Source organism: Pteronotus mesoamericanus, unplaced genomic scaffold (assembly GCF_021234165.1).
Source record: "Pteronotus mesoamericanus isolate MK-2021 breed Mesoamerican mustached bat unplaced genomic scaffold, CSHL_Meso_final contig_1189, whole genome shotgun sequence".
In the NCBI taxonomy this organism is placed as follows: domain Eukaryota; kingdom Metazoa; phylum Chordata; class Mammalia; order Chiroptera; family Mormoopidae; genus Pteronotus; species Pteronotus mesoamericanus.
The window spans coordinates 2,433,660-2,453,123 of NW_026555038.1; the positions used below are offsets into that span (position 1 = coordinate 2,433,660).

General features: G+C 37.4%; 1 protein-coding gene across 1 annotated transcript; it reads right to left on the bottom strand.

Annotated features, from left to right (window-relative positions):
• Nucleotides 1-11,785: 11,785 nt before the first annotated feature.
• On the bottom strand, nt 11,786-12,805 carry LOC129078079 (olfactory receptor 481-like). Its single transcript, XM_054582754.1, has one exon. The coding sequence runs from the start codon at nt 12,803-12,805 to the stop codon at nt 11,786-11,788; it is 1,020 nt and encodes a 339-aa protein (XP_054438729.1).
• Between the last annotated feature and the right edge of the window lie 6,659 nt (nt 12,806-19,464).

A 19,464-nucleotide genomic window follows, 5' to 3' on the forward strand; every position in this document is an offset into this window, starting at 1 on the left:
ACAATGTTTAATGGTGCCTTAGAACAGGGGAGGAGGCGAGGTCTCTTCAACACAATTGAGAAGCACATAGATCCTTCTCAGGCAATCAAGTTCAGTTAAGATGAAGAAATAGGGAGTGTACTCTGCAGAAAGTGGATGAGTGGAAGGGAGAAGTCTTCAAAGGGAAAGTAAAACATATTAGGAGAAATTCCAGCAAAGAAAGAAGATTCCAAAAGAGAAGCACAGGTTATACTGGAGTGAATGCAGGTGAGGAGCTGCCGCAGGGCTTGCAACTGGGATTCTTATCATACCTTCAACTCTTTACAGGTGGTCAGAGCCTAGTGCATCTCCAGGTCCCATTCTTTGTTCAACACTGAATCATAATCTGACTATAGGTTCTCTGACCAGCCTTTACATAATCTTCTCCATTTCATTTTCACAAACATGCCCTGCTTAGTGTGAAATTCTGTCTCCTCACATAATTATCATAAGCTTTTTCATTTCATTAATTAAGTCTCAATTGTGATCACATGGGATTTATCCCTGGCCATATGGTTAGTTTTACATATGCAAGTCAATCTGTGTGATACACCATAGTAACAGAACGAAAGATAAAAACCACATGATCATCTCAATAGATGTGGTATGTATATGCAGTGAAATATTATTCAGCCATAAAAAGATGGAAATCTTGTCATTTGTGACAACACTTATGTTCCTGGAGACATTGTACTAAGTGAAATAGGCCAGACACTGAAAGAAATACATTACATGATCTCACTTATATGTAGAATCTAAGAAAGTCAAATTCATAGAAACAGAGAATAGAACAGTATAGTTGCCAGGGTTGGGGAGGTAGAGAAAATGGGGATATGGTCAAAGACTACAAAGTTGCTGTTATGTTGGATGATTAAGTTCTAGAGATCTAGTATACAGTATAATAACTGTAGTTAATAATGTTTTATTTTATACTGGAAATTTGCTAAAAAAAATAAATTTCAGGCGCTCTCACCATTTCCCCCCCAAAAAGAAAAGGTAACTATGAGCAGAGATGAATATATTAATTAGCTTGACTCTGTCAATCATTTCACTATGTGCATGCATGTCAAAACATCATGTTTTATGACTTAAATACATACAATTTTTGCTAAATAAAACATTAAATTTCTTGACAGATAAAAAATCATAGCAACTAGCACTTTATTCATACCACTGAATGGAAACCATTTCTGAAATAAATGTTCTTTTGATTATTTTTAACTTCTTGAAAGAAAAGCACATGCTCTATTCGACCTTGTTTCTTCCGTTAATAACTTAGTGCTAGGAATAAAAGAGACACTACATAAATAGTCATTGAATTAGAGTTACTGTTTAACCAAAATATATTTGTTAAATGCTTGCTCTGTACCAGAAACTGCACTTTGAGCTGAGGGTCATTAGCTCAGCCTCCCACATCACTGCTTTCACTCACCCACCGAAGTTTCTGCAGCTGCATTTATAACTCTCTGGCCACTTTACTTCTAGTTTACTTTATGTCTCCATTTAAATGTCATTTCCCCAGTAAACCTTCCTTATGCCTCAAAAGTGAATGCATTTGCCAAATGATATCATAAGAAATAGAGACTAAGCAAAAAGCTACCGTGTGGGGCTTTTGGCAGTGTAGGTTTTAGGGAGGTGAGTACCTAGAAGTTTGAGGTCATGGATGCCAAGGCAGCTAAACTTGTGAGGCCAAGATCCTGGAAAAGAAAAAACTGTTGAGAAGGGAGCCTGTAATTTCTCATTAAGGAGTTTGACTGCTCCCACACTGCACATGGGCTGGTGTGATATCAAAACAGCACGTGGAAAGCAACCTGGGTGAAGCTGAAGATCTTAGCAGAGATTTTGGTGTTTTGCAGTGCTGGTTTGGTAGAGTTTGTTAATAGGCAATTTAAGGTAAAGGAGTCCCATAATACCTTATGCTTTTATTTGAGAGACCTGAAGAGCTATACCTTAGGAGTAATCACTACATCCTAGAAATAAGGTCAAACTGGATACAAAGAAATGGGAAGATATTCCATGTTCATGGATTGGAAGGATTAACATTGTTAAAATGGTCATATTACCTGAAGTGATATACATATTTAATGCAATCCTCATTGAAATTCCAATGGCACTTTCACAAACTTAGAACAAAAAATTCTCAAATTTGTATGGAACCACAAAAGACCTCAAATAGCCAAAGAAAAACAGAGGGGAAAAAGAAATGCTAGAAGTACCACATTCCCTGACTTCAAATTATTCTACAAAGCTACAATAATCAAAATAGTATATGGTATTGGCAGAAAAATACACATACAGACCAGTGGAACAGAATTGAGAGCCCATAATTAAACCCACATAAATATGGGGAGCTAATTTTCATCAAAGGGGTCAAAATCATACAATGGAAAAGGGAAGCCTTCTTCTATAAATGGTGCTGGAAGAATTGGAAATACACATGCAAAAAAAAAAAAAAATTGAAACTAGGCTGCTATTTGACACCATACACAAAAATTAACTCAAAATGGATTCAGCAGGATCCAGGATGGCAGAGGAGTTAGTGGAAGCTACACTAATCACCTCCCAGGACCAGTCTGCAATTACAACTAAATTGTGGAGAAATCATCTGAAACAAAGAACTGAACAATAGTGAGAGAGAAGCCTTATAATCATGGACAGACAGAAGAATCAGCTTCAGCACAACGTGACTGGCAGGAGTGAGGTGGAGATTCTAGAGGGCTCCCTGGGCATGACCAGGCAGCAGCTGAAGTGCCAGAGGGACATTGAAGCAGTTGGTTGGATCCCCCTGAGAAGTGTGGGGTCTAAACTCTAAGCTGTGATCCCTGGCCTAGAGCACCAGAGCCTGAAAAGTACACAGATAAAATCCAGCTGCGAAAAGCAGCACAGTTGTTCTCTGCCAGAGATGGATGGTTGGAGACGCAAAGAGCCAATGTATAAATTTTCATTTGCAGCCACTTACCCTGAGCTCCAGCAAAAGGGGGGTCAGAGTGGACTAGATATACTTGAGGAGAGACTGGGTATAGAGGCCTTGGGGAGAGAACTGAGAGAATAGCCACCGGGATCCCAGTGCTGAGTCATCCCCTATACTGCAGTAGCCATCTTGCTCAGGCAGGCCACTTCCCCTCAAGCAGCAGCAGACTGTGGGGAAACAATAGCCCGGCTTCCAGGAGGGACTCCGCCTCACCCTTGTGGTTTTTAAGCCTGACTGCTGAACGCAGAATGACTAGATTAAGAACCAAAGGAGTCATCCACAGACAGTAGATCCTCAGTAGTCTCAAACAGACTACCTAAGGCCAGATGGGTAATCTGACGTTACAAGGCAGCTCCAGATAGAAAAAACAGGTGCTATCTTGTCTTGGTAGAATCTAAGCAGGTGTCTAGATGCTACAAAGACAAAATCCACTGTGGTCTTCTTCATGATTTTTGATATTTTCTTTCCTGCGTAGCTTTTTAACAATGATTTCTTGTCCTTCAAGTTCCTGCATATTGTCACTAGATTTTATATTATACTTTATTTCAACTCATGTACTTTGTTCCTCCCTTCTCTTACCCCATTTTACTTTCTTCTTTTCTCTTATTATTTTTGTTTTAATTTTTGTTTTTTCTCTGCTACAACTTGTATCCACTCCACACTTTTACTATTTTTCCCCCTTCCAGCCTCTCAAAATTAATTTTCTTTTCAATAGTTATCTCACATTCTTTTTCCTGCTCTTAAAATACCTGTGCTCTCTCTCCACCTTCAGCAATCTTTGCTTGTTGGTTCTAGATAGGGTAGTTGTTACATATTTTTTCCAATTTTATCTCGAGATCTTTATTAATTTTGTATTCAAATCTCAAATTTTACTGTTGTCCTCTCCTACTCTTGTTTTCATCTCAAATTTTAATTTTTCCCTGTCTTAGCCTGGCTTTTGTTCCTTAGTCTTAGTATTCCCTCTATATCATCTCAAAATCACTTCTCTTTCCTCTAGACCTCTTAAGCTTTTCTTTATTTTTTCTCTCTTATTCCCATAACACCTATATTCTTTTTAGCCCTTTGTTGTTGATAGTGCTGTGGAGGATCTTTTTCTCTAACTTGGTCCCTATTTTTTACTTGTTTACTTTTTCTCCTTTTTATTTCTCTCTCTCATTTTATTTTTTTAAATTTATGTTTAAACATAGTATTATACACCTCCTTTCTCTTACTCCATTTCATCTTCTTCATTCCCTTTTTTATTTATGATGTAAATTTTACTTTCTTTGCATTGCTCCATTTCCCTACTCTTATTAGTGCATCTTTCTCTACCCTCTCATCATTTTTCTTTCAGTAGGTATTCTCATATTTGCTGTCCTTTCTTGTAATAGTATTAATCTCAATATGCCCTTATTAATACTGGTTCATTTGTTGTTGATAGTGAGATTGTGGGTGGGAGTTATTTTTGTGGGTGTTGGTTTGTTCCCTGCGCTTTGTGGTTTTGTTCTGGCAGCACCTGCACAACCGCATACAAAACATGGTGGGCAGAGTGACCCTCAGTCAACCAGCTAGAGGGAAGGACCCACCAAAGAATGACCTGAAAACAATAAAAACACAATTACATTCAGAAAATCAATGTAAGTGGCACAAATGGCATCCCAAGAGGATCAAGTTCAGGAGATCAAGAAGATTGCACCACCAAATCAAACAGGTCTCCGACCATAGATTCACATTACAAAGATAATGAATCAAAGCAGATCACTTTAGGAAGCAGAAGCAAACAAGAACTATCTCCCCTAAAATAGGGAGACAATGAAACAACTCCCAATGTAAAGGAAACAAGGAATTCCCAAGAAGAGTGCTAAATGAAATAAAGGCAAGTAAACTATCAGATATTGAGTTCAAAACAACAGTTAGAAGGAAGCACAATGAGCTGAGTGAGAATTACAAAAAACTACAGAGATCTACGAGGAATTTACTGTGAACTACATCATCATGAAAAGGGACATATAAACTAATAAGAGCCTGGAGGAAATGAAGAATGTGATTTTCGAATTGAAAAACACATCAGAAGGAATCAAAAACAGGCTAGATGAAGCAAAGGATTGAATCAGCAAGCTAGGGAAAAAGGTAGAAAAAAATTCAGAGGAAGAGCAAGAAAATGAAAAAAGACTCAAAAAGAATGAAGAGGCATTAAGGGAGCTGCAGGACAACATGAAATATAATAATACTCATATAATAGGGACACCAGAAAGAGAAGAAGTGGAGCAAGGGACAGAAAACTTGTTTGAAAAAGTAATGATAGAAAACTTCCCTAATTTGAGGTGAGAAAAAGTCACACAAGTCCAGGAAGCACAGAGGGTCCCAATTAAGAGGAACCCAAAGAGGCCCACTCCAAGATACATCATAATTAAAATGGCAACATTCAAAGACAAAGAGAAAATCTTAAAGGCAGCAAGGGAGAAACAGAAAGTAATATATAAGGGAGCTCCCGATGAGCCTAGCAGCTGACGTCTCAACAGAAACACAAGCCAAAAGAGAATGGCAAGAAATATTCCAAGTAATGAAAAGCAAAGGCCTGCAACCAAGACTACTCTACCCAGCAAGGCTCTCAATTAAAATGGGAGGTGAAGTAAGGAGTTTCCCAGACAAAAGAAAGCCAAAAGGATACACTTCCACCAAACCAGCACTGCAAGACATGCTAAAGGCACTGCTTTAAGATGAAGAAATAGAATGAGAGAGAGAGGGGAACACAGTTACAAAGGAGAAAAATGGCAATGAATAAGTACATATCAATAATAACCTTAAATGTAAATGGATTAAGTGCTCCAATCAAAAGACATAGGGTAGCTGAATGGATAAGAAAATGACCCGCACACATACTGCCTACAAGACACACTCCTCATAACCAAAGAACTATACAGGTTGAAAGTGAAGGGTTGGAAAAAAAGTATTCCAAGAAAACGGACAGGAAAAAAAAGCCCAGGTTGCAATACTTGTATCAGACAAAATTGACTTTAAAACAAAGGCTATAAAAAAAGACACAGAAGGACACTTCATAATACTCAAGGAAAGGATCCATCAAGAAGACGTAAACATTGTAAACATATATGCACCCAGCATAGAAGTACCCAAATATATAAGGAAAATCTTGGAGGACTTCAAGAAATATATAGGCAGCAACATGCTGATAGTAGGGCATTTTAACACCCCACTGTCAACAATGGATATACCTTCCAAACAAAATATCAACAAAGATATTGTGGAACTGAATGATGCATTAGATCAAATGTACTTAACTGATATATACTAAACCTTTCATCCCAAGGAAGCAATATGTCCCCAAGAGCAAGGGACATAAAGGAAAGAAAAAACAATTGGGACTTCATCGAAATAAGAAGCTTCTGAACAGCTAAAGAAAACATCATCAGCAAAATGGAAAGGGAGCATACCATACGGGAAAATATATTTGCCAATGATACTTCAGATAGGGGTTTGAGCTCCAAAATATGTAAAGAACTCACACATCTCCACTCCAGGAAGACAAACAATCCAATTAAAAAATGGGCAAAGGACCTGAGCAGACACTTCTTCAAGGAGGACATACAGAGGGCCCAGAGACATAGGAAAGGATGCTCAGCATCACTAGTCATCAGAGAAATGCAAATTAAAACCACAATGAGATACCACTTCACACCAGTCAGAATGGCCACCATAAACAAATCAACAAACAACAAGTGTTGGCAAGATTGTGGAGAAAAGAGAACCACAGTACACTGTAGGTGGGAACGCAGATTGGTTCAGCCACTGTGGAAAAGAGTTTGGAACTTCTTCAAAAAGCTAAAAATGGAACTGCCTCTTGACTTGGCAATTCCAATGCTGGGACTATACTCTAAGAATCCCAAAACACCAATTCAAAAGAACCTGTGCACCTCTATGTTCATAGCAGCACAATTTACAATAGCCAAGTGCTGGAAGCAACCTAAGTGACCATCAGTAAATGAGTGGATCAAAAAACTATGGTACTATTACACAAAGGAATCCTATGCAGCAGAAAGAGCTACTACCCTTTGCAACAGCATGGATGGAACTGGAGAGCATTATGATGAGGAAAATAAGTCAGGTGGTGAAAGACAAATACCATATGATCTCACTTATAAGTTGAACGCAATCAACAAAACAAGCAAGGAAAATATAACCAGCAACATTGAAAGAAAAAGACAAACCAACAGTAACAAGAGGGAAGGAGGGAGGGGGCTAATAGGGAGAAGAAGGGGAAGGGTCAAGTTTGGAACATGTATAGAGGACCCATGGACAAAGCCAAAGTGGGGAAGGATTGAGGGTGGGAGGTGGAGGTGGGTGGGGCAGGGGAAAGTGGTGACCGGAAATGGAGACAAATGTATTGGGACAATAAAAATAAAATATCAAAAAAATAAAAACAAACAAACAAAGCAAGCAGAACTGGAACAGAATCATAGGTATGGAGATCATCTGGAGGGTTATCAGCTGGGAGGGAGGTGGGGAAGAATGGGGGAAAAGGTGCAGTGATTAAAAAGCATAATTGGTAGGTATAAAATAGACAGAGGTGTTAAGAATAGTATAGGGAATGGAGAAGACAAAGAACTTATATGCACAACCCATTGACATGAACTAAGTGGAGAGGCTGCTTGAGGGAAGTGGGGTACTTGGTGGAGGGGAGCATGGGGGAAAAGCTGGGGCAACTGTAATAACATGATCAATAAGATATACTTAAAAATGAAGATAAACATATATTCCCACATAACTATCTTTACCCAGCTATAAACCACTTTATCATTGTATTCATCACTCGAACCCTATCCAATGGAAACTAACTCCTAGTCCCCTTATGTCTCAGGTTTAAATTTATTCCACCATCGAAGCCTCCCCTGATACCATGTAGTAAGTTATATTATCCTGGTGAACAGTTTCAGAGAACCTTAAAATATTTTTTGCACTTATCATGTTCTTAATTACATAGGTACTGCTGTAAATAATTACTTAATGTCTCTTTTTTTTCTTTTGCCTATGTGTTTCATGGCATTTTATAATAGTTGGCTTTGATTTTTTGTTTTAATGATTTGAAAATTTTATGTGATAATTTTAAAAATTAAGTGTATTGAGGTAACATTGATTAATAACATTATACAAATTTCAGGTATCAAATATTATAATTTGATATCTGTATACTCTATTGCATGCTCACTACCCAAAGTCTAGCTCCCTTCTGTTAACTTTATTGCCCACTATCCTTCAACTTCCATGAGGGAGGAGTCAGGTCTGCCTTATTCAATGCTTAATTCTTAGAGCACTGAAGAGTGCCTACATATAGCAGTACTAAACAAATGAATGAGTAAATAAATGAATAACCTACTTATCAAATGTTTGTTTTATTGTGGTAAGAGCATTTAGAATGAGGCTTATCCTCTTCAGTTTTTAAGTGTACAATATTGTTAACTATAGGTACAATTTTCTAGAGCAGGTCTCTAGAATTTACTTATCTTGCTTAATTAAACTTGATGCCTATTGATTAGCAACTCCCGATTTCACTCTAACTCCAGCTCCTAGCTAGCATCATTCTATTCCTGAGACTGCAAATTTGACTATTTCAGATGCCTTACAAAGTAGAATCATGCATATTGGTCCTTTGATTGGCTTATTTCACTTAGCATAATGTCCTTTAGATTCATTCATGTTGCCACATATTGCAGAATTTCCTTCTTTCTTAAGACTGAATAACATTCCATTGTATGTATATGCCAAATATTCTTTATCCATTTATTGATCAATGGACATTTAGGTTACTTTCACATCTTGGATGTTGTGAATAGTGCTGCAATACCATTAGAGTGCTAATATCTCTTTGAGATATTAATTTAATTCTTTTAGATAAATATCTAGCAGTGGGATTACCAAATCATATGACAGCTCTATTTTTAATTATCTGAGGAACCTCCATTCTGTTTCCCATAACAACTGTGTAACTCTGCATTTCCAGTAACAATGTATATGGAGTTCTTTGTGGTTCTATGTGAATTTTAGAATTGTTCTCTCTCTATAAAACTTCCAATGGGATTTTGATAGGAATGCATTGACTCTGCTGTGGGTAGTATGGATATTTTAACAATATTAAGTCTTCCAACCCCAAAACACAGGATGTTTTTACCTTTGTCTGAAACTTGTTTAATCTCTTTTATTAATATTTTGAAGTTTTCACAAGTCTTTCACCTCCTTAAGTTTATTCTTAGGTATTTTATTCTTTTTGTTGTTATTGTAAATGGGATTGTTTCCTAATCTCTTTTTGAGATAGTTTGTTGTTAGTGTATAACTGCGACTGATGTTTGTATGTTGATGTTGTGCCCTGCAACTTGACTGAATTTACTTATTCAAACTGTTTTTTGATGGAGTCTTTAGAGTTTTTTCTATGTGAGGTCATGCTATCAGGGACAATTTTGCTTCTTCCTTTCAGATTTGGATGCCTTTTATTTATTTTTCTTGTGTAATTGCTCTGGCTAAGACTTCAGTGCTCTGTTGAATAGAAGTGGCAAGACTGAGCATTTTTGCCTTGTTTCTAATCTTAGAGGAAAAGTCTGTGCTAAAATCGGTGTGTTCACCAAATGGGTACATAGGGTAATCATGAAGAAGACGACTCCTGCGGTGTGCTGGCACGGCACTGTTGTAAGGGTGATGCTGGAGTCATAAAAGGAGTCTGGAGCAGTGCCCTTTTCTTCTATTTTTTGGAAGAGTTTGAGAAGAATTAGTATTAATTCTTCTTTAAATGGTTGGTAGAATTCACCCATGAAGCCAAACTTTCTTGGGCTTTTCTGTGTTGGGAGGTATTTGGTTATGGATTCAATTGCTTTATGTTATTGGTCTGTTTAGGCTTCCTATTTCTATCTTTCCCCAGCTTCATTGAGATATAATTGATATTTAAAATGTGTAAGTTTAAGGTATACAATGTGATAATTTGACATGTATGTATCAAATTTAATATATATGTATATATAGTAAAATGGTAAAAGGTGAAAGATTTATGTGATGTGAAGAGAAACCAAAGAGTGTGTACACACACACACACACACACACACACACACACAATATGACTAGTTAACACCTCCATCCCTTCATGTAATTATTGTTTTTCATGTATGAGAACATTTAAGATTGACTTTTTAAAAATAATTTTCAAGTTTGTAATACAGTATTGTTAGAGTCATCATGCTTTACTTTAGGTTCCCCAGAAAACTTATTCATTTTATATCTGGAAGTTTGCACCCTTTGACCAATATATTCCCATTTCCCTCACTCCCCAGACCCTGATAATCACTATTCTACTAATTCTGTGATTAGGTTTGCTTAGCTTCCACATTTAAGTAAGAATATACAGTATTTGACTTTCTCTGTCTGACTTATTTCACTTAGCATATTGCCCACAAGGTCCATGCATGTTGTCATAAAAGGTGGGATTTCTTTCTTTTTTATGGCTGAATAATATTCTATTATGATATATATTTTTTCCCCTCACATTTTCTGTATTCATTCATCCATTGAAAAACATAGAGGTTTGTTTCCATATCTTGGCTATTGTGAATAATGTTACAATGAATATGGAGATGCAGATATATCTTTGATATAGTATTTTTATTTCCTTCAGCTATATATGGTAGTTCTATTTTTTAATTTTTTTATTGTTGTTCAAGTACAGTTGTCTCCATTTCCCCCTCATGACTCTCTCCCACACCACCCACCCCCACCTTCCACCCCCCAACCAATTTCTTTACACGTAATTGTTCATATAATCCCTTATCCTTTTTATTTCTGAGGAGTCCATTATATATCTTCTTTAATTTCACATTTTATTTACTTGAATTCCTTTATTTTTAGTTAGCCTATGAATTTATCTATTTTGTTTATTTTTGCAAAAGCTACCTCTTAGTTTTGTGGGTCCTCTCTATCCTCTCTTTGACTTATTTCTGTTGTAATCTTTATTTTTTCCTTCCTCCTCCTAACATTGGGTTTAGTTATTTTTCTTTTTTCTAGTTCCCTGAGTTTTTTATTTAAGATCTTTCTTCTTTTTAAATGTAGTTGCTTATCACTAGAAATATCCCTCCTGTACTGTTTTAGCTGCATACTGTAACTTTGGGCGACTTGTGTTTTCATTTTCATTTGTCTCAAGATATTTTTCACATTTCCATTTGATATCCTATTTGACCCAGTGCTGTTTAAAAGTGTGTTGTTTATTTTTTATGTATTTGTAATTTTTTTTTCCTTTACTTGTGGTCACTGACAAAACTTTGCAGACAAACCTTTGAATAGTAAGGAAAGCTGAAGGGAACTCTCAATAGCTAAGCCTTGAGAAGTCCTTCACAGTTACCTGGATTGAGTCTTCTGGTGGCAACACTGTGGCATCACCCTTTCCAGAGATTATGATAACCCTATATAAGAGAGGCTAAGACTTCCAGAGAAAGTGACCTGGACTGTCAATATACCATCACCTGCATTTACATTTAGGACATGATGCTTTCTAAGATGTTAACTTACATGCCATTTTAAAAATATATAACTTAACAAAAAAGAAAACATCCTCTAATCATAGACTCCCTAGATGATGATCAAAGGAGAGAAAAAGTGAAACTATATTCTCTAGGTATCCTAACGCTAAAATATATATATCTAATTTGAACCCAACAGATTTTCAAAAAATGATACATTTGGTGACTCTAGAAAATTATAAATTAAAGTTGTCATTAATCAACATACTGGCATTTTATATTTGAGCTTGTTCTTCAGATCGAAGGACTAGGCTAATGGACAGCATAAACATCCATTACATGTTTCCAAAAGTATCATTTGGCAGTTTCTGGAATCACACAGTTTCTTCCAACATGACCAAGGTGTTCTAGCCATCCATTTTCTCATGGCCTCTTTTACCTCCTTGTTCCTCAGACTGTAGATGAGAGGGTTCAGCATGGGGATCACCACCGTGTAGAACACAGACACCACTTTAATATGGTCAGATGACTGGTTTGACTTTGGTGTGACATAAACAAAAGTGACAGTCCCATAAAACAACGTGACTGCAGTAAGGTGGGAAGTGCATGTAGAGAAGGCCTTGTGCCTGCCTTCCGTTGAGCGCATCTTCAGGATCGAGTGGAGGATGTACAGGTATGAAACAGCTATGATAAACAGAGTGATTACAACAATTGACCCAGCTGAGATGGCAGGAGATATTTCAGCAACATAAATATGGGTACAAGAAAGCTTCACTAGTGGTAGAAAGTCACAGAAGAAATGGTTGATTTTATTAGGGCCACAGAAAGTCAGACTCAATAAGCAGCCAGTAAATGATGAAGCATTCACACATCCGCCCAGATAGGAAGCAACTAACAGCATGACACAGACCCTGGGAGACATATGTGCAGAGTAGAGAAGTGGGGAGCAGATGGCCACGTAGCGGTCATAGGCCATGGCGGCCAGCAGGAAGCACTCAGCTGTTCCAAATATAACATCAGAGCCAAGCTGGGCTATGCAGCCAGTGACAGGAATGGTAATTCTCTCTTTTAGAAAGCTCACGATCATAATAGGTGTGACTGATGTGGAATACCCAATGTCCACAAAGGCCAAATGACTCAGGAAGAGGTACATCGGGGTGTGTAGCTGAGGGCTTCTTTGGATTAACATGATTATGCTAATATTGCCCAACATGGTAACAATGTAGATTCCTAGAAAAACTACAAAGAGGATGGAACAAAGTGTAGGATCCTTTGTTAATCCCAGAATAATGAATTCTGTCACCATTGTGTGGTTTCCAGTCTCCATCTTATTTGGAACAATGCCTATTGAAATAAAAACTGGTGGATATTACAATAAATTAAATAATCTCATAATTACTATATCTGCCATTCAACATACCAAAAAAATCAAAATGTAGATCTCACTTTTGTCTAATGCTTAGATTTTACAAATGTTTTCAAACATATTTACATTACACACAGTTTGAGAATATTAATGGCCATTAACATAAGGCCAAAGAACTCATAAGAAACCAGTAATTCAGATCAGAACATAGTTAGCATTCATGCTTGCATTCTTAGATCAAGTTACTGAAAGAACACATACAGCAATGATGTTTGGAGAACCTGATAAGAACCAGAATGGTCAAAGTGGTTGACTGTGTGCTAGTGTTAGTGTTTAGTGTTGGCTCTATTTCTTGATCACATTTGAGACCACACTTCCCAGCCCCCTCACAGTTAGATGAGACTGTGAACTATGCACGCCAATGAACTATGTGTCTCTTCTGGATCAAATTAAAGTACCAGTGGAAAACTCTCTCTTCTCTTCCACAGTGACATATTCTACATGATACTATTATAAAATAGTAGTACCTGCACCAGTCTGGAATTTGAGGGAATGTGGAGAATATACTGGAGACACACTAGAATTGAAAAATGAATCTATGTTGTATTGGAGCGCAGTGAGTTTGCAGAGTTAATTTGGTAGACGAGCATAACATCACCTAACCTGATTAATATAATTACAGGTGGGCTGTAAATGGAAGCTGCACGTAGACTTTAATCCTGAGAGCAATGTGAAAAATAAATCCACTTTGAGTCATTAACTATACGTTAGGCACTATACAGACCTAACACAAGGATACATTTTATTACCTTGTATGAATAACAAATATATTAGAACATGTTCACAGAATGCCTACATGCTTATATTAAGCCAACCATGTGAGAACAAGAAATTAATACAAAATAAATGAATGAAATATCAAGCTGTCATTTCACCTAACAAAAATTTGAGAAGGGTTACTAAACAGAATGCAAACATTAAAATTAAAGGAGATTTCCATTTTAAGCAATACTGTGAACATAAAATATCCTAAAATGTTTTCAACAAACTGTTTGGATAAATTGATACCTTAAATATTTTTTAAATGTTCAGAATGCAGAAATGAGCTTCCATGTAATAAAGGAAACCTCCACCAACTAAAAATGATGTGAGAGTTGATGATCAGCAAAATAAGCTGAAGCAGAACTGAAACTGTCTAGAGACAGCTCCAAACTCCACAACTAAGGACTCTGTGCTTTAACAGCTGTGTAGTCATCATTGCAGGTGAGGCTTTAGGACCTCAAATTTTAAATTGGTCAGGAGAAACCTCTCTGTGCAGGGAGTATTTAAAATAGAGTGTAAATGACACAAACCAACTGTGCTAAGGTAGAAGGGAAGAGCACCAGCCAGTGCAAAGGCTTTGAGGAGCGATTGCTTTGCACATTTGAAGAAAAGCAAGCCAATGTGGATGAAAAGAGCAAAACAAGATTAACTCAAGAACTAGGCAGGAGCCATGGTGGGAGTTCAAACATTTTCCTAAGTACCATGCGAAGACAATGCAAAGTTGTAAACAATGTCACACTCTAATTCACATAACAAAATAACTCTGCCTACTTACTCTAAGGGGGCTAAATTGCAGAGACGTAAGAGAATTAACAGAAAGCCCTGTGAGAATGTTGTACTGATCTAGGTGCAATATGGCGCTGACTTAGGTGGCAGTCATAAAGATTACTAAAGCATTTGATGTGTTAGGGGTGAATTTGCAGCTGAGTCAAGAGAAATGTGATGACAATGCCAACATATGATTTTTTAAAAAAAGAAGTTCAGCAAAACTGCAACTACTCATAGTTCTGAGGTCAACCCAGCAACTCAGTGAGAGGCAAGCCAGGTCACTGCAAAAGCAAGTACCGACCGGGGAAAAGAATCAGTATGTACTATCAAATCAAAAATATTATCAAATAATGCTTTGGAACAACTACTATCAAATATCATAAGGCTGCTACTTGAGAGAGAGAAAATGTCATTGTTTTTGAAAGAAATGGAGTTAACCATGTACTGACTCCTGAAGTGCTAAATGGAGTGTTTGCTGCTTTTTAAAGGATGTCAACATAAAAATTTTTATTACAATATATTCAGGTAAATAACTATCAGAACCCTATCATTCACCACTATGATGATGCAAAACTTGTACTCTATGCAGTGATCATTAAGCCAATGTATTTAATCAATTTTAATATAAATTAATTTGATACATTAATGTAAGAATACTAAATTTCTAGTTTAATTAGTCCTAGGATAGTATTAGAGGTTTAAAGGACACAAATCTGGAATAAATCTTATATTGTTAGAAGAAAATATCTACATGAAAGACTCAAAATCAGACATGAGTGCCAGCGTGATGTGGAAAGCACAGGGTAGTGCCATAAGGAAAGTAAAACAAGATTTCAGAGCCCAAACTCTGGGGGATAAATTCCAGGGCTGCCACTTAGCAGCTGGGTGATCTGGAAAAGTTATATAACCCTTCTGAGACTCAATTTCCTCATTTTAAAAAATGATATAATAACATTTACCTCTCAGGGTCACTGTTAAATGAGATGACGTTATGTTAAAACACCTACAGTGGATGGCAATAAATGGATACTCCATAAATGAGAATATACGTCAAATAAGTAACTATTACCTTCTACTGCAAATGCACAGGACACTTGGATCAAAAAACTATGGTACATTTACACAATGGAATACTACGCAGCAGAAAGAAAAAAAGAACTACTAAACTTCACGACAGCATGGATGGACCTGGAGAGCATAATGCTAAGCGAAATAAGCCAGGGGGCGAGAGACAAATACCCTATGATCTCACCTATAAGCAGAACCTAACCAACAATACAAAGATGCAAGGAAAATAAGACACAGCAACACTGAAAGGAAAAGAAATGAACAGAGACAAGAGGGATGGAGGGAAGGGGGCGGGGGGGGGGACAGGGGAAAAGGCAGGGAAGGGTCGGGTTGGGGAACGTGTAGCAAGGTCTCATGGACAAAACCAAAGGGGAAGGATTGAGGGAGGGAGGCAGGAAGGGGGCAGGGGAGAGTGGTGGGGGAAAGGCAGAGACAAATGTATTTGAAAAAATAAAAAATAAAAATAAATAAATAAATAAAATAAAACTTAAAAAAAAATCAATAGCAAAGGTTACCTGCTGGTCAAATATTATAAGAGGGAGAGACTCCAGGAATCACCTCTGAATCACAGGGCTTATTTATGCAGGATTTAGGACTGTTTGGAATACAAGACCTTAAGTACCTCAGCACCGGATACACACAGATTTGCTAACATTCCACTGAAAATCCAATGGGAGGAAACCCAATGAGACTGAGAAAATGAGCTGTTTACATATACCTATGCCATCGTGCTGCCTGAGATACTCATTAAGGTCTCAGGGGCTTCATGTATTCTCTTCATTATTTGCATATGGATATTACAGTGCATAGATCTAATTAGTTTTTAAACTTGATTTGAATTAACTGAATTAATGCGGGCTATGCTTTGATCGCTGGTGACATTTCTGAGAAGCAACTATGACCTGAAACAACTGTCTGGTGGTTCATATTTAGTGGCACCTTAGAAAGCTGTAGGAAAAGCCATGAAGCTTTTGTCTGCAAAAGTGACCCACAAGTTAACTTACTCGGCCTTGGCATTTCCACGTATCACACAATTCCATCGCACCCCAATGCTGGACTCTATAAATACAGAGATGCAGTTACTGAAGATACTTCTTCCTTTCTCCATCCTATGTTTATCTTTGTCCCAATCTCCCTTTCCGCATAAGCCAAGAATTTCTTTCTTGTTCCTGATTTCCGTGTGGTTTTTCTGTATGCAATGTTACTATTTGTACTGTTCTGAAATTGCTTTTTTTGTTTAAAATATTTTTAAGATAATTTCATGTGTGTATGAGTTTCCTTCATTCTTTGTAATGATTCAGAATAATTCAAGTTCTCTATTTAACTATATCTCTGCTAATGCTTCACTGTGCTCATACACCAGTTAGTTTTCTTGGATGTGTTCTAAGAAGTGAAGTCACTGGTTCAGAAGGTTTGCATAATCTAAATTCTAATACATAGTGCCCTCAAATTACACTTAAAGAAAATTAGCACAATTCTAAAATTGGTGCTTTACATTAATAATCTGCGAGATCAAATTTGCTTTTTTGTTGTTTATTTTGCCTACCAAATTCTGAAAGCCTTGCATTATGGTTACTGATTTTTCAATTTATCATATTCTTATCAAATTTTGATTTAAATATTTAAACACTGTTATTAGGTATATAAATGTTTAAGAACTGCTATAACTTCCATGTGAATTATATCTTTTATTTTTGTAAAGCCTTCAGAAGTATGTGTCAATTTACTTCCCACCCATAGTATCTGAGAGTACACATTCCCTCACTCAATTAATTGTTGATATTATCAAATTTGTTCCTATGCTATGAACATGATTTAATATGACAGATCTAATTCAAGTTTTCTATTTACCATGTTTTCTTTGCTTTTTTTACTGTTGTTTTCCTATCATTATTTTTACTTAGATTGAATCAGTTTTCTTTATACTATTTTTTAATATAATAATAGAGTGTATGCATCTTATTTCTATTCCTCTAATACGTAAAACTCTTCAAGTTTTAACACTGTGTTTACATTTTCTACCAATTCTAGAATTAATTTGTTTCTATATCTTACCCCCAAATTAGACAAAGATCAGGCCTCCGCCTCCCTTGCTTCCTTTCCTCACCCTCCCCCATCTGGTCTCTCAAATCGTTAGGAAACTCAGCTACAAAATATTATTTCTTACCCACAATTATTTAGACTTTTATGTGTTCCTTTGCTCATTCTTGCCCTTAGGTTCTCTTGTTCTTCATCTGGAAAGATATGACTTGTGATTAGTAAAATTTCAGGGTCCCTCCATGACATAAAAATGTCTTTATATTCCCTCCTGCTTGAATCATATATTATTTAAGTATAAAACTCTACGTCTATAATAATTTTACATCTCACTACTTGGAGTTGCTTCCTTATCTTCTTGCCTCCCACGTTGCCTTCTGATGTCAATGTTTTGTTCTTTTGTAGCTAATTGTTGTTATTTATAGGAACTTTGAAGATATTCTCTATATTTCATCACACAATTCTGATGATAGTGCTCTCTTGTCCTTTAGAATTTGTACTTAAGTAGTTTAGGCCTTTCTCTCTGAGGACTCTTCTCTGTTCAGCACTGAAATTTTTTCTTTAATTATTTCATTTGGCATTGCTTTTCCACTCCCACCCCTCCATTTAGTTATAACTCTCTTCTGCATTAGGTGGCCAAGGTGGCTAAGAAAAGGCCTGGAAGGCTTTCATTCGAGGCGGCACACTGTGATCAGGCGGGCTGGGCCTGAAAGGCAGCCCCAAGGGAAAGGGTGGAAGGGCTTTTAAGGTGTGTAGCAGACCCCCGGGGAAGGGGAGTCACCCTGCTCATCTGCCCCAGGTGTCCTGGGTATCTGGTCAGGGAGGGCTGATTCTGTAGAAAGCTCGAGAGAGAGGGGAGGGGGCAGTGAGGATTCAACGGGTTTCCAGCGGGATGCCGGAGGCTATGCCTCCGTTGCTTCTGAAATGGGGAATCTCATGGTCAGGTATTTAGCTGGTGAAGCAGACCTTTGTGCCAGCATAGGTGGTGGTTTAGGACCATGTCCCAGTACATTGTAAAGTCCTGAAACTCCCACTAGAAGGTTGTTGGAACTTCTTGATCTATCTTCTACATCTCTTAATCTTTCTTTTATTCTTTCCATCTCATTGACCTTTTGGGCTGCATCTTGGGCTTATTTCCTTCTCACTAATAGAGTCTGACCATCTATCAGCCTTTATATAAATGCCATAAACATTCCCCACAGCCATCTCAGTGCCGCAGAGATAGAGACAGGGTGTACTGTCAGGAAGGAAGTCCCTGACAGGAAAGGCTGGATATCTGGACCTGTCTGCTTCTCATTCTCATGTTACCAACCGCCTGGAATGCTGCCTTGCCCCTTGGTCCCAAATATTCCTTCATGTGTCCCTGTCAAAGGAAAACACTGAAAATAGTTCATGCTTGATACAGCATGTTCTCAGGCTGCCAGTTTAATCCATTCCCTAGTTGAGAGTCGCCAGCTCTGTCTTTATAGACACCTGTTTACTCCCTGTTGTCACAGGAGAAGACACAAAGCTGAAGGCAAGTGACAGGTAGCGATTGTGAGTTTAACTGTAAAATAATTAAGGAAAATCAGAGAATGCCATAAGGGCAATCAAAAACAATGAGGGGGTTGTTTTAAAATATCCGGTCTTAAAAGGGGAGAGATGATTTGGAAATGAAAGGAGAAACAGAGGGAAACTGAAAAGAAAGAGTAATTCTTCTTTCCTCACCTTATGAGTCTTAAAATGCAAGTGGTAGGATTCCTGTGAAAAGATTTAATTATGTCCAGGAATCCCAGGAATGTTAGGAAAGCAAGAGTGGGAAGAATAGACACAGAAGATGGTCAGCAGAGAAACAAACTTGGGCAAAAGGAAGCAGATTGGGAAAGAAAGAAGGAAGAAGGAAATGGTGTCTGGGTTTGCCTGATGCAGAACTCTGCAAAGGCAAA